Source organism: Brachypodium distachyon, chromosome 3 (genome assembly GCF_000005505.3).
Source record: "Brachypodium distachyon strain Bd21 chromosome 3, Brachypodium_distachyon_v3.0, whole genome shotgun sequence".
Taxonomy (NCBI): Eukaryota; Viridiplantae; Streptophyta; class Magnoliopsida; order Poales; family Poaceae; genus Brachypodium; species Brachypodium distachyon.
In genome coordinates, this window is record NC_016133.3 from 49,149,849 (window position 1) to 49,165,959 (window position 16,111).

At 48.5% G+C, this 16,111-nt stretch overlaps 2 protein-coding genes across 2 annotated transcripts; both read left to right on the forward strand.

Annotated features, from left to right (window-relative positions):
- Positions 1–5,060: 5,060 nt before the first annotated feature.
- On the forward strand, positions 5,061–10,794 carry LOC100832480 (actin-related protein 3). The gene is made up of 10 exons (XM_003575239.4): positions 5,061–5,543; positions 5,614–5,848; positions 5,976–6,200; positions 7,829–7,975; positions 8,662–8,754; positions 9,172–9,291; positions 9,637–9,747; positions 9,813–9,938; positions 10,017–10,115; positions 10,309–10,794. Exons 1-10 carry the CDS (start codon positions 5,497–5,499, stop codon positions 10,387–10,389), a joined length of 1,284 nt encoding a protein of 427 aa, XP_003575287.1. The 5' UTR covers positions 5,061–5,496; the 3' UTR covers positions 10,390–10,794.
- A 716-nt stretch (positions 10,795–11,510) lies between these two features.
- Positions 11,511–12,876, forward strand: LOC100826878 (GDSL esterase/lipase At5g03980). Its single transcript, XM_003572638.3, has one exon. It carries the CDS (start codon positions 11,539–11,541, stop codon positions 12,697–12,699), a length of 1,161 nt encoding a protein of 386 aa, XP_003572686.2. The 5' UTR covers positions 11,511–11,538; the 3' UTR covers positions 12,700–12,876.
- The last annotated feature ends 3,235 nt before the right edge of the window (positions 12,877–16,111 follow it).

Here is a 16,111-nt window from a genome sequence, read left to right on the forward strand (position 1 = left end):
CCTTGGAAGCCACGTCCATGCAACGCATGTAGCTTGCCAAAGGCCGCCATGACATCATCCTTGACTGTAGTCCAGCAAGCCTGAAAGAACTCGGCGGTGAATCTATCAGGGCCCGGTGATTTCCCCGATGGCAGGAGTCGAACAACGTTCCACACTTCGGCTTCTGAGAAGGGGGCGTCCAGCTCCGCCAAATCAACCGCATCAGTGCCCAAGAATTCAAGGTTCAGCGAAAAGTCCCAGTCCTCAGCCAGCCCTAGAAGGGATGAGAAATGGTTGAAAGCAGCCTCCGCCATGTCTCCGTGGTCAGACAGGACCGTATCACCAACCGCGAGAGAGTTGATGGTGTTCCGCTGCCGCCAGAAGGACACGTGCTGGTGGAAGAAGGTGGTGTTGGCATCTCCCTCCTTAAGCTAGGCGACCTTCGAACGTTGGCGAGCAATGGTGCGCTCAAGGGAGGCGAGTCCAAGGTAGGCATGTTTGAGACGGGCACGCAACTCGCGCTCAGCCGTCGAAAGCCTACGAAACTCCATGGCAACGTCGAAGCGAAAAATGACCTCACGTGCTAGCATTAGCTGACGCTTGATGCATCCGATGTTCTTGTCACTCCAGCTCATCAGCCGTCGTGCAGTGAGCTTAAGGCGCGACACCAACCGGCTGAAAGGGTCAAGATCGTCATTGTGGTTAGCCCAGGCGTCAGCCACGACCTCAGCAAACCCATCCATCCTAAGCCAGAAGCTCTCAAAATGGAAGCGCCGACGGGTAGAAGGCCGTGGCGAACAGTCCAAAAGGAGCGGACAGTGGTCCAAAATTACCGTGGAGAGACAAGGCATTGAGCAATCGGGATGCAGCTCCTCCCAATCAATTGTGCAGAAAACGCGGTCAAGTTGCACAAGGGTGGGAGCCTCACGCTCGTTAGACCACGTATAGCGACGACCATGAAAATATATCTCCTTCAGCTCGCAATCATTAAGAAAGCGGTGAAATCGACCCATCATGCGACGATTGAGGTTACTATTGCTCTTGTCCTCCTCCTGGTAAATTAGGTTAAAGTCCCCATGGACGACCCACGGACCCGACCGAGTGGACCGCACGTCTCGAAGTTTATCGAGGAAAGCGATTTTATCAACATCCCCTTGGGGGCCATAAACGCATGTCAACCACCGCTGCAAGCCCTAAGTGGGTGTGACGAGGCCCGTGACGCAGTTATCCGCGATGTGCGGAGAACCCAACTGGATCATGCGACTATCCCACGCGATAAGAATCCCGCCCCTAGTGTCGGTGGCCGGCAAACAGAAATAATCACCGAAATAATCTAGGAACCCCTATAATTGGACTTTGTTATCTGAAAACTACTACTCTAGATTTAATCACGCTAGCCCAACAACAACCACGTTCGAGATAAATAATGTTCCCCAATAAACGGGTTTCAAAACAACCATCCAAGTAAGGTCTCAAAGATACTAAATTTTAAATTTTATAGTACTTCGTATCGTATCTCAACGATCCACCCAGCCGGAGAAACTGAAAATAACGGCTTCGTACATACAGACGCAGATAAATACGCTCCTCAAAATCTCAAATCCATCCATCCCTCCTTTGCATCTCGAACGGCCGCTAGCTAGATCGATAATGGGTGCGACGGCCAGCCGCACGTCGCCGAACCCGCCTTCCTCCTGCACCGTTGTGAAGACGGAGTCCGAGACGCGGCTCTTCACCGTGCCGGACTCCGTCTGGTCGCGGATGGCCGCCGGCACGGCGCTCAACTTCGACACTTTCTACGTCCGCTTCAGCGAGTACCGCCTCAAGGTGTACCCGGCGGGCCTCGACACGGACTCCGTCGCCGTCTTCGTCTCCGGGCCGTTCGGCCACAAGCCCGGCGCCGCCGCCGCCAGGGTCCACCTCGAGATCCTCGACGCGACCGGCCGCCACGTCGTGTTCGACAACCACACGGCCAGATCGGAGCAGACGACGCTGGACGGCGCCTGCCACGGCCAGGACTGCTACTTCCAGCACGACCGGTGCAAGGGCTACGTGCGGTTCGTGAGGCGGAGGGAGCTGGAGGCCTCGTGCTGCGTGCGCCCGGAGGACGACAGCTTCCTCGTCCGGTGCACGGTGTCGGCGGACACGGAGTCGACCCGGCGGCTCGCGAGCGCGCCGGCGCCTGCGCCCGAGGCCGCGGAGGGCGCCGCCACGGTATCCGGGTCGCGCACGGTGACGGTCGCCGGGTTCTCGCTGCTCAGGGCGGCGCTCCGGACCGGCGAGTGCGGGCACTCGGCGCAGTTCTGCCTCGGCGGCAGCTGCTGCCTGCTGGTACCTCAAGGTGTACCCCAACGGGCGCTGCGAGGCCAGCAGCGGCCACGTGTCCGTCTTCCTCGGCCGCGGGAGGTCCGACGAGCCGGCCACCGCTCATGAAGAAGTGCACGTTCATGAAGGTCGTCGAAGGAACTCTGCTTGGAGGTCGTCGAAGGAGGGAAGCAAGGAAAAGATCAGCAGCTCATGAAGAAGTGCACGTTCGACGAGGGTAACCCTGAGCACGGGTACCCGAATCTGGTGGCGAGCAGCGACCTGGAGTGGGCCGATCAACTGATGGCCGGCGTCGACGACCGGCTCGTCGTTCGGTGCCGGTTACGCGTTACCAAGGTGACCGCGCCGAGCTTGCTACCCGCCGCGGTGCCACTGCCGCCACCCCTCGTCGATGTCTCCGACGGGAAGGAGCGCGGCGGTACTCTCGGAGTTGTAGGAGAAGCGGAGAACGACGAAGACACGGGTGAATCTGACGAAGCTCCGTTGTTGGGCTTCATGTCCCAAAAATAGCCATACACGCACGTGCTGACGTGCGTGCCCCGTTGCAATATTTGCATTAGGGAAGATATATCAGATGCATGCATGGGTTTAGATGAATAGACCAAGATTCCTTGGAAATAGCTTGTGTTCCTTGGAAATACCAAGTTAAGTGTTGCGTTGTGGTCTTCACAAATTATTTTTTATTCAAAACATCATACTTGAGTGATAATTATTCTCTTAATCGTTGTATTTTTAGAAAAAATGTTGCCTTTTTTAGATCATTTTAATTGTTGTCTTAAGTTGCCGATTTTGGGCTAGGCACATTAATTTCTCGTGCGGTGGGGCAAACGTTGTTGATGGGCTTGGGTCAAAGCCATCAATTTTGAGTTATAGATGAACGGACAGACACCAAGTGTAAGTTAATACATACTCTGAGTAGTATAGGTATAGATATAAATAAATACAACCACAAATATTATAATGAGCGAATGTTCCCTCTTTAGTCTCCCAGAGCGAATGATCCGCTGGCCATTCGGTCGGAATGTTTCCTCTTTAGTCTCCCAGAGCGAATGATCCGCTGGCCATTCGGTCGGGGAAGACTGTGGCTAGGATAGCACCACGTGTCTTATGATGTGAGAACTATAGTTCCATGGGTGGTAACTTTAGTTGTGTGAGGATGTCAATTTTAGTTCTGTGCGGATGACAACTTTAGAAGCGACTTTAATTCTCGTAACCCGTCGCGTTGGAAGGCTAGGAAGCCCATCGTTTCCTATTCTATCATACAAACATAGTGGTAATTGGTTACGAGAAACCCAAACTTTGGTATTAAAAAATGTTGACAACGGATCCAACATACGAGGGCCCACATGTCAACCTGCAACGCTCAAATAACCTAGGCTATTGACTGCCCGGTGGAGATCTCTTTTTTTACCAGTAAAACACCTTTTATTCATTGGCAATAATAGTTACATCATTCGAAATTAAGCAGAGGTGCATTATTGAAAAGAATATCAAGTAGAGGTGCTATCCTAGGAGGTGGATCAAGGAGCCACACTCCAGGAGGAGAGAACTTAGCTGAATTAGCGACGTTGTTGGATTCTCGAGGACAGTGAGCAAAAGAAATCTTGACTCAATGATTTGATAAAAATAAGCAGTCATCATAGATTGAAGCTCTGAGACCTGCCGATCATCCTCCTTGATTCATCACTTCTATCACCTCCATGCTCTCCAAGTTAGCAAGAATACGGTGACAACCTGCAGTCTGAGCAAGTTCCAGTCCTAATCTCAGTGGCATAGCTTCCGGAACCGAGACGTTAGGACATCCTTCAATCCTTTGATTCGCAGCCGCAATAAACAACCCATCATGATCACGAAGGACTGAACCAATCGCACCATCCAGAGAATCGGGATCAAAAGCAGCATCCACATTAAGTTTAACGATGTCTCTGTCTCTAGGAGGCTTTTCCCAGCCATGTCGCCGGATACTCGCCTTCTTGCCTCTAGCTCTTACGAAATTATCCGTTGCCACCTGAATTGTAATGGCAGATCGGCTAGGGATTTGCACCGGTTCTCCCCGTACTGTTTTCCTTCTCTCCCACCAAAGATACCAAGCGTTAGTCGCAATCAAAGCGGCTTTGTTTTCATCAGATTGTGATTTCAGGAGAAATTCCAAGACAACTTGTCCTGCTAGATCAACTTGCACAGCATGTGCTATGATGTCGTCTAACCCCAAACAGTGTCAGACCTTAGAGCTCTCGGGCATCTGAAAACCAAGTGCTTAATATCCTCAACATCAACACATAGGACATTGGGGCTCACCTCCACATGCCAGTTTGCTAAGACAGCACGGCAAGCGATGGCGTCATGCAAAGCTCGCCGTAGGAAGATTTTAACCTTTGCCGGGAACCTTTAAGTTTCCAGAGACCATCCCGGTGGAGGTCTCTGTTGAACTGGTTGATTCAACTCCATACCCCTTCTCATTATTCGAGTGCAGGTGAAGGCCCATTTGTAAGGCAAACACCCTCCACTGCCATGCGAGGCCCGTTTGTCAGCGCAAATCATCCTCCACTGCCACGTGACGTGAACCCCTCCTTTTTTTTTACGCACCTGTCAGCCTAGGACGGCCCACCTGTCAGCTGCTACTCTCCTAGCAGTCCCGAAGTTTGAGTACGTCATAAGGTCATGTCGGTGGCCCCCACTGTACCGAGTGTAGTACCGGAGAACGAGGAAAGGAAAAGCAGCACGGGAACCGTCGGTGGCGGCGTCGCAATCATCCTGCACGCGCCCCTCATTCCACGCTACACCACCGCACCAACCCGAGAAAGAACAACACTAGGCACCAGCATCCGGCAGCACACTCTCCGTCCCGAGAAGGCAAAGCAAAGCTAACCTCGCTGCAGTTCCCACTCTTCGCCACGACTCGATTCGATTCGTCGGCACCTCCCTTCTTCTCGAAGCTTCTAGTGCCCTGCCGTCTCGCTTCCGCACCAACCCAGTCCAAGCCTACCTCGCTGCCGAGAGTGGCCGCCGCCGCCGCTGCTTGGTGGTTACTGCAAGTGCTAGTGTCGGTCGGTGGGATGCCCGCCGGGACGGTGGACGCGGCGCCGCGCCGCCAGTAAAAGCGGCGGAGGCTTGTCTCTCGCCGGGCGCAAACCCGGTTTTAACCGCCGCTGACATCGCCCGCCGACGCCAATTCCGGCCCCGCACCGCGCCATGGACGCCGCCTCTCGCCCCGCGGTCGTCATCGACAACGGCACCGGGTACGCATCTCTCTCTCTCTCGCACCAGATCTGCGCGCGAGGGATGCTGATCCAAGTAACCGTGTGGCAGATACACGAAGATGGGATTCGCCGGGAACGTGGAGCCCTGCTTCATCACCCCCACCGTCGTCGCCGTCAACGACTCATTCTCCAACCAGGCGAGGGCCACCACTAAGGGGAACTGGATGGCGCAGCACAACGCCGGTGTCATGGCCGATCTCGACTTCTTCATAGGGGACGAGGCTTTAGCTCGGTCCCGTTCTAGCAGCACATACAGCCTCAGCTACCCCATTCGCGGCGGCCAGGTAGGTGTGCTGAATGTTGATGTTCTGGCGCCGTGCTCTGCGTGTGTTTGGTGTTTTGGCACCGTGCTGTGAGTGTGTTGGTGTGTGATCTTCATTAAATTTGAGCTAAAAAAAATGAACTGCTCAGGTTGAGAATTGGGATACCATGGAGAAGTTCTGGCAGCAGTGCATTTTCAATTACCTCCGGTGTGATCCAGAAGATCACTATTTCCTACTGACAGAGAGCCCGCTGACTCCTCCTGAAACTCGGGAGTACACTGGGGAGATCATGTTTGAGACGTTCAATGTGCCCGGTCTGTACATAGCGGTTCAACCTGTCCTTGCCCTCGCTGCAGGATACACAACAACAAAGGTTAGCCGTCAGAGTTTAATCTTATGATTATTGAGCTTAGGATTTTCTGAGCCTGAATTCAGCAATTTCAGTATAATTTTACTGGTTGAGCAAGGTTCTATTGACTGCAATGATTCTCTTTTCTTTCATGGATTGCCTCATTCGTGACATTCTTAGCAGTATGTTACTGCAAAAGGCTCTAGGTTATGCTTATCTGATCTCCTCTGTTGGATACTTGGATAGCTCAGCATGGATTGTGTCTTGTGAAAACTGACAACCAGTTAGCCTGCTGGTAATATTAGATTCGTTATGAAATAACTATGTGATCATTGGTATTACTAAGTGGTGCTTTTCAATATCACTAGTTCCAAATTTCAGCTCCTATAGTTTAGTATTGAGCATCTGAAAACTAATAGACACTTAAACTAGTATGCGTGGTATATGTAACCTGATGGAATTGTATGTTGTATACTGTACTACTATAAGATCCACAATCACAGGGCTGCCCTGTTAAACTCACTGATTTGGGACTTGCTTCAGTACTAACGAAAGCAAAAAGCTCGTGCTGGTTAGTTAGTTAATGGATATGCTTCTGAGTAAGCTTGTATTATTGTTCACTTCGTAACGATTAGAAGACCGTGGTGATTGTGACAGATAAACTCATTGAAACACTCTCGGTTCTGCACTACTCGGGGAGGTGTAAGATGTCCATTCGCGGAGTTGACGGGTAGTCTAGCTGCTACTTGACCAATTAAGTTAGAATTGGAATCAGATAAGAAATAGGATCAAATAGACCAATCTAGTTGGGAATTAGGTTAGGTGTTACAGATGTCTGGTTCATGTTCTGTGAGCCATGCACCTCGATTTGGGTTTAGGACCCAGAAAAATTGGGAGTCTTTTCTTTGTGACAGTCTCACGATACTAGTTCATTGATCTTGTTTTGTGCAGATTGTTTTACCATATTTTCCCTCAACATATCTCATCTATTTTGCTTTGTGATTCCCAAAGACCCAACCTTTTGGTAAGGTAGAGTACTGAAGCACCTTCCTACAATAGCTAAATCTGCATGTGTATTATGTATAGAAACCGTATGTGGTGCTCTAATTCCCTTGACTCTGCCATCTAAGCCTATTTAATGGGATACAATCGAAGACAACTCAATTCTTGAGCTTTCCAACATTGACTAGAAAGGGTTATGTACTCACGTTCATGTATAAGTCAACCAAAATATTCCCTCAGCCTTGGCCTCTGTACAGCTTTTGTTCTTTTGTTTTGTTTTGCTTTGTTCTGGCTTGCCGGTCGTCTCACGCTTCCTTACGTCGTCTTCTTAATGAAAATGATACACCGCTTGGTGTGTTCGAGAAAATCTTCCCTCGGTGTTACTAATTAACTTATACGAGTATATCAAGGTCATTTTAATGTCTCTACAAGTAGTATACTTTTGCAAAGTCAAGTTTGTTATCCCTTCCCTCACATCTACTTTAGTGTAATCTAACATGTAGGAATGGTGCGTTCTTTAGTTACATTATTGTTGTTCCATCCATTTTTTGCAGTTTATAGTACATTATTGACCATTGATTTCTTTCTTCCCCTGGTGAGCTATCAGCACACTTTTATATTTATAGTGGAACTTCATGCTGTGTTTTCAGTGTGAAATGACAGGTGTTGTAGTTGATGTGGGTGATGGAGCTACCCACATTGTTCCTGTTGCTGATGGGTATGTCATTGGGAGCAGTATCAGATCTATTCCACTTACAGGCAAGGATGTTACCCAGTTTATTCAGCAACTTATGAAGGTAGTTTCCACAGAAGATAATACTTAATTTGCATTTATTAGCAGCAGAAGGCAGTGATCCTTTGTTATTTGTGGTCTTGCAGAGCAGAATTGAAAATTGAACATTAAAACAATGAGAGGTATGGGAAAATAATAACTGAACAAACAATTAAAAGGAAGTTAGGAACAAAATACGAAGCAGAGGTAGAATTTGGAGCAAAGTGTCTATGATGCTATTCCTCATCTAATAACGCATCACAGAACTAATTTCACTTGAAAATTTGAAAGATAACCCACATCACTACAAATCATAAATTTGGTACTTGTTTTTGTCTCCTCAGGGCGCTTGTGCCGCTGGATCAAAATTTGAACTAGTGTTGGGCCTGGACGGTAATTTGTAAACATCGTATCAATGTACTTGTGAATAATGTTCTTAGCCACGTGCATTTTGAAAAAGATTGAGCAGAAAGGATAATAATCATTATACTATTATCTAAAAAAAATCATTATACTAAAACAATGACAGATTTATATTTATCCTCACCTTGTGGCTTGTGAGAAAAATAGTTCACCTAGTGGCAGTAACCTGCAGTTTGGTGTATAAGGACATGCAGGATTTGCTCATTTAACTTCATATAGTTGCATGGGGTAACAATACTGGATGAGCACACTAAAGTAAGTTATTGAGCTTCCAATTCGTGGTTGCAGGAAAGAGGTGAACACATTCCACCAGAAGAATCTTTTGACGTGGCAAGGAGGGCGAAGGAAATGTACTGCTATACCTGTTCGGACATTGTGAAGGTATTAATTACATCAGGCATTTATTTTATTACTTGTTGAACATATGTATACTATCTGTCATATCATTTCTCATAGAAAAGTTGTTAGTTATTAAAAGGAAGTTTCCTTTTTTTTTTTCCTTCTCTGCTGATCATTCAAAGCAATGCAGTTGGGCAGTTGGCTGCCTGTGCTAGTATAGCAGCCAGCCACTCAGCTTAGGCATTGCCATTTTTAACACCTTATTGGAAAGGTTTTAATTGTGTAAATCACTGCTCTTAAGGTGCTATGTCAAATATATTTTTCTCAACCTTTGTACAATTGGTGATCGCTAAATTAGCTAAATTATCATCTTTTTTTAGTATTCAATTCATTTTTCCAGAAGAGGTAACTCAGAAAGAATGAAAATCATATCATACCTTTGTGCTCGTTTTGTTTCAGGAATTTAATAAGCATGACAGAGAGCCCTCCAAGTACATAAAACACTTGACTGGCACCAAACCAAAAACTGGTGCTCCATACACCTGTGACATTGGATACGAGCGCTTCCTGGGCCCTGAGGTTTTTACATTAATGTCTTTACTGCCTCTGTAGTTACTTCTGCAGTGTCATGTATTATTTAGGCTCATCTTTTATCGATTCATGGGCTTTATGCAGAACAACTCCCTTTTGGTAATTGAGACTGCTTTATTAGTTTATTTTACTTAATACCAAAGTGTGAAATCTTGAATTAGCGGATAAAAGTAGTTTGATTTATTTACCAGTTTATTTGTAGCCATTTAGGGCTTCTATGTAACTGTTGCACACGTTATATTTTGAAGGATCCTGAACCTTTTTCTGTGATATGTTTCGGTTTTGATGCTCATTTTAATTCAATCTTCTCAGAGTGCTTCATAATGTCTGCAGATTTTCTTCCATCCTGAGATTTACAATAATGACTTCACCACCCCTTTGCAAGATGTTATTGACAAATGCATCCAATCATCCCCAATCGACACAAGGAGGGCTCTTTATAAGGTTTGTATATCAAAATCTTGTTTTCTCCAACATTATAGTGTTTGAGTCTGTTGTCAATGTCACAGAATATTGTCTTGTCTGGGGGATCGACTATGTTTAAAGATTTCCACAGAAGATTACAGCGGGACCTAAAAAAGATTGTGGATGCACGGGTCCGTACATCTAATGCTCGACTTGGTGGAGATACAAAGGTACAAACTTTCTTCTTTCTGGCAGCAAAAAGCAATGATCTTGCCTGAAAGAAATTCAGCTAAATCTATTGGTTTCAGGCCCAACCCGTAGAAGTCAATGTGGTTAGTCATCCAATTCAAAGATATGCAGTTTGGTTTGGTGGGTCTGTGCTTGCTTCTACAGCTGAATTCTATGAGGTATTCAAACTTTGTCTCTACAGTAGTAAGAAAACTCATATCACCTGGAATTTTTGAGCGTGGTTATATTTACTTTTGCAAGTGGACTCCAATCCAAAGTCTAAACCATTCCACCAAATAATTACCAAAATCTTTTGTAACTTCCATTTTGAGTATCTGAGCTCCAAACTGACATGGTTTATTCCCTCAATAGGCTTGTCACACAAAAGCAGAGTATGAAGAGTACGGTGCAAGCATCTGCCGATCAAATCCAGTCTTCAAAGGGATGTACTGAACCTGCCGATGAAAAAAAGAAGAAGAAAAACTGGCGCTGGGCATCAGAAATAGCATCCCCATGCAATCAGCCTGGGCCTAGCAGCAGCAGGCTGGCAGCATGGTAAAACTGACATTGTGGAGGCAGAGGCTGCCAAGGAGCCTGCCTCGCTGTACGCGCTTGTACAAAACCGGCGTGCACATAGATAGATCACATCGCCTTGATACATCTTTTGAATTCATCTGTACTTCTAGCCTAGCGATAAGAACACTCCGCGAGTGACCTGGAGTCTAGCGGGTAGCGAGCTGTGAACGGCATGCTGTTGTATAATCTGACTGAATTGGAATATCGCTGTAACAGTAACTTTTCGTACTCCTACAATTTGTGGGGTTTATCTGGTATTGTTCCATGCACCTTTCCCGTGAACTTGGTGGCATCTTTTTTTCCTCACGGGGGGTTTCAATGGACAATTTGGCATCGTAATCACGATGTTTCTTGTTGTGCACAGCGAAGTGAAGTGCATGCATGGCAACTCTGCGCGTGCGCTCGCGGGATCTCGCTGCGTGCCGTCACCGAGGTCCGAGATTGGCTGCAATTTCCCCGCCGAGCTGGACAGTAGCCGGTACCAAGACGGCAAGGTAGTGCAACCGAGTCCATGATGGTCCATGCATGCATGGTTCCAATCTGCAAACATGACAAAATGACTGTGCAGCCGAAACCATGGGCCATTGTTCCAAACAAGAACAAGAACGAAAAAGAGCTCCTGGGCAACCGTATTGGTTGCAGATACACACCCTCTCGTCCGAATCCTCCTGGCTGGTTGGTACTGTACTTGGTAGTTTCCTCTCTGTCCCTCCCAAAAGGTACGGACTGTACAATGGCAACTTTGTCGGAGATACTGTAGCAGGGATGCAAGTCCGGAAAAGACGGCATAAATAGAGAAGCCATGGCCGCATTCTTCTCCACACCGAAACCAACACACGGACACGGACGGTCGGGCGCCCACATTCGCACATCTGCTGCTCCCAGTAGTCTACTGCAACTGCACTGCACGTGGCGATGGCCCCGACCACGGCCATTCTCCGCGTCCTGGTCGCGCTCCTCCTCCTCGTAGGTTGCCTAGCGACGAGGCCCCTTCCGTGCTCTCCAGCGACAACAAAGACGCCGGCGATGGTACCGGTGCCGACGATGACGGCGGTCGACGGCATCACGGCGATATACAACTTCGGGGACTCGATATCCGACACGGGGAACTTCATCCGGGAAGGCCCCGTCGGGCTGATGGAGCACACCGGGGAGCCTCCCTACGGCTCCGCCATCGGCGCCGCCACGGGTCGATGCTCCGACGGGTACCTCATGATCGACTTCCTCGCGGCCGATCTCGGGCTGCCGCTGCTCAGCCCGTACCTCGACGAGCGCGCCGACTTCACGCACGGCGTCAACTTCGCCGTCACGGGCGCCACGGCCGTCGACACGGCGTCCCTCCAGAGCATGGGCGTCGACAACATGCCCCACACCAACAGCTCCCTCTCCGTCCAGCTCCAACGGTTCAAGGACCACATGGCCAGCGCCTCGAATTCCCCCTCGGAGATCCGCGAGAGGCTGGCGAGTTCGCTGGTCATGCTCGGGGAGATCGGCGGGAACGACTACAACTACGCCTTCGCCACGAACCGCCCCCGCCACCAGGCCGCCGCCGGCGCCGACGACGACTGGCCGCACAGCTTGTACTACAAGTTCTACAACACCGGGCAGATGATCACCGGCGCGGTGGAAGCCATGGCGCTCGTCCCGCACGTGGTGGCCGCCATCACGGGCGCCGCCAGGGAGCTGCTGGAGATGGGCGCCACGCGGATGGTGATCCCGGGCAACTTCCCGCTCGGGTGCGCGCCGAGCTACCTGAGCGCCGTGGGCGAGAAGGACCCGGCGGCGTACGACGGCAACGGCTGCCTCGTCGGGCTCAACCTCTTCGCGCAGATGCACAACGTAGCGCTGCAGCAAGGCATCCGGGAGCTCCGCGCGACGTACCCTGGCGCCACCATCGCCTACGCCGATTACTTCTCCGCGTACGTGCGGATGCTCCGGGCCGCGTCCGGATTAGGCTTCGATGCGGCGGCCGCGACCAAGGCGTGCTGCGGCGCCGGCGGCGGTGAGTATAACTTTGATATGGATAGGATGTGCGGCGCGACGGGGACGACGGTGTGCGAGAGGCCCGACGGGTACCTCAGCTGGGACGGCGTCCACCTGACGCAGCGCGTGTACCAGGTCATGAACGAGCTTCTCTATCACAGAGGCTTCGCTTACCCTGCGCCCATCAACTTCCCCCGCACGTAGATCGGTCGCTTCGTGTGGATTAACTGGTTTCGTTAATTAATTCAACTGTAAAGTACGTCTTGCATTTGTGTTTGTGTTTTAACCTTTTTAGCTTTGTGATGATGCGTTTGTGTTTGTATTTTTTTTTTCGAGCAGTAATAATTGTATTTAAGTGTATACGCAAGGAGCTACGAACTTTTGTACAGATACTTAGATAGGCCAGTGCCGCCTTTCATCAAGCAGAAGTCCCGGCCGGTAAGGAACCGGCTCTAGCTAGGGATATAAACGGAACAGAAAAATTTAAGATGTCTTGCACCTTCAGCACCAAGGGTCCGCCATGCCGATAATGTCTAGAGGTCGGGCATCTTTGTGCTCGAAAGCATGTTCGTTGCGATCTTTCCATAGCCAAACTACTAAGCAACTAATTACAACCTTGTTGTGCAGCCCGATTTTATCATACTCGGCTAAACCAAACTTTTGGTACAGATACAGATCTTGAAGAAACCACACCTGGATGCACGGTTCAAATTTGTCTAGATTGTATTTTTCTTTTGCACCTAGTGACTGACATGGCATCGGCGTGAGTTGTACCTCTGTCTAACAAAGGATGTCCCAACTTTGACTAAATTTGAATGCATTTATATACTAAGTTATGTCTAGATACATCCAAATTTTGACAAACTTACGACATCTTTTGTTGGACGGTGAGAGTATAGAAGTTTCAAAAAAATCTGCAAAAATGTCATATGTTGGAGGTATCATGCTCTACAGAGGTGCAAAATTTCAAGCTGAAAATCAAATGCATCTGAAAAAAATTAAAAAAATATATATACAAGTGAATCAAAAAATTAACTTTCCGGCTTAATTTTTTTTTGAGAGGGCTTTCCGGTTTAAAGGGGATTGAAGTCGAAAGGAACAGCCGCACAGGCGGGCGGTCCCTAGAGGCGGAAACTGCACGGCCCAGCCCGTCAGAATCGGAGCAGAGGACGAAGAGCCCGAGAGCGCGTGGGCGTCAATGTGCATAGTTGGGTTCTCCCAGCCGGCCGGCCGGCCCAAACCCGAGAAGCGCAGACCACGACTCTCCTCGCCACCGCACGATAGGGGGCGAAGGACGGCGCCGACGCGCGTGGGCGGGGCGGGAGGGAAGGAGGAGGTGGCGGCGGTTGCGGCCATCGCATCGTCGTCGCACACAACGTGCCGCCTGCGCTGGCACTTTGGCAAAGGCCGGCGCGCGCGGAGCACGGAGCAGCCCACGGCGGCAAGTGGTGTATGGAGTAGCAAATTAAAGCGCGTACAGTACGTCTCTGTACGTGTCCCCGGCCATACGAAGATCTCAAATGCGGACGTACAATACAAGCCGTAGTTTCAAGCATGGACACACATTATATGAGCGCCGGCCGGGTTTTGAAGCTACGGATTGTGTCAAAAGATTTCACTCATCAGCGCTGCTGCTGGATAGAGAGAGGAAAAAGAAACGGAAGCTAGCTGCTAACGAACTAGGGCATGCGATCTACGTCACGGTTTAATCCGTATCACGAATTGAAGACATATCCGGGTGGAAGAACAGAGACAACATGATCCGTTGTCTTGATGCGTGACTAAAATACTAAAATGAAGAAGAAGAAATAAAAAGGAGAAAGTCTGAAAGAAAATACTCCCTCTGATCCTAAATTCTTGACTCAAATTTGCTCAAATATGGATGTATCTATTCTTAAAAAACATCTAGATACATGTAATATTTCGATAACAATTTAAAATCGGAGTGAGTAGAACTGAGGAATCAAACTCTTAGTCAGAACTCAGAAGTCAAATAAGAGTCTGAGTGCTGCTGACACAATCAGCGATGGTTTTGACTGAGAAGTTGCATTTTTTAGTTAGCTAGAGATCAATCAATTAAAATACTTGTCCGGTCGGATCTTAATCCAATGATAGTAAGGGGACGAGAGTGAGGATAAGCCTTAGACATTGGCGGAGCCAGCCTAATGCCTGCGTATGCAACGCAGGCATTTTGGCAAAGGAGTACTACTTGTATATTTGTAGGCAAAATTTTGGAGTTTGTGTACTGTTTAATTATTTACTCCTGTAGAGTTTATGTCCTATTTACATGTTGTTTAGATCAATGTCAATTGATTTAATTAGCTAGCCAGTTTTATAGAGTTTGTGTCTTGTTTAGTCGGCAAATGTATGACCGTTGTTTTACGTGTGTTGGTGTTTTTTTATTGCGGGTTGGTGTTCATTTGCGATGGCTGTGTTGTGGTGTGTGATTTTATTCCATCGTATACATTAAGAAATTGTACGCGATAAAAGATCAATTTGCCAAGTACATGTGAAGTATGCTTGTTCAACGCGCCGTATATGCTATACCTACCTTCCTTTAGATGTCTCTCATAAAAAAAAAATACATACCCATGTTCCAAATCCTGGCTCCGCCCTGGCCTTAGATCTTAACCCAACGGTTCTAATAGGTCAACCGAGATTGAATGTTTTTATTGCTTAAAAATAGCCACACCGTATAGGTATAGATAATGTGGAGAGCGTTCAGAGAGTGTAGGCCTCTACGATGCTGTTGGTCAGAAGAATATGAACCGAGAAATTAAACGCAATCGATCCATCAAAGCAACCTAAAATGTCGGAGCATGCATGCAGCGCAGCGGAGCCGCGGAGGGGAAACCCAAACCGGAGCTTTCGCCATGTGGCCGGGAGATACGCTGTCACGAAGGGGTTCGTCGTTTCGCTCAGGGAGATAATGGAGATTCCGACGCAAATGTTCGCGGAGCAACATGGCAAGTTCTCGCGATATATATAACAAATCCATATTGATTCACTACGAATGCATGATCTTTGCGGCGACTCCATGATTAAGATTTAGGATCAGCACCGGCCGGGTCATATTTGGATAATTCTATTTTAGGATTTTAGTAAGCCATATTGACTCTTGAGAATAGCTAGGCCATTATGTTTTTCTACTACTCCGTATAGCAAGGAGAGATCTTTATTAACATCCCGTTTGGAACACGGGAGATGAATTGATTCATGGTGTGCTCCGAAATTCGTGTGTGTTCCCCAGACAGGCCCTGCGCAACAACGCCCGGCAAAGCCATCTTAACCACCCCTAAAGACGACTAAAGGCAGCAAAAAACCGCCATCAGGGGTACCTTTGTTGCTACTCAAAACATGCATACACACTGTGCACGTACAACACTCGCCCATGGTCATCATCGCCATCTTTCCTTGTGTTCGAAACAACGGCAACCACACTAGCACCCCTTAAACTATACATACAAATTAAACCCTATGGTGGCCAGCCATATGCATGATGGGCAATAAGCAATAATCTAATCGGTAGAGTCTTATACGGCCTAGCTATACTATAGCTAACCGACCACTCGATCAATTATCATCTCCTTGCCCGGCCCGGCCGGTCATATCATCA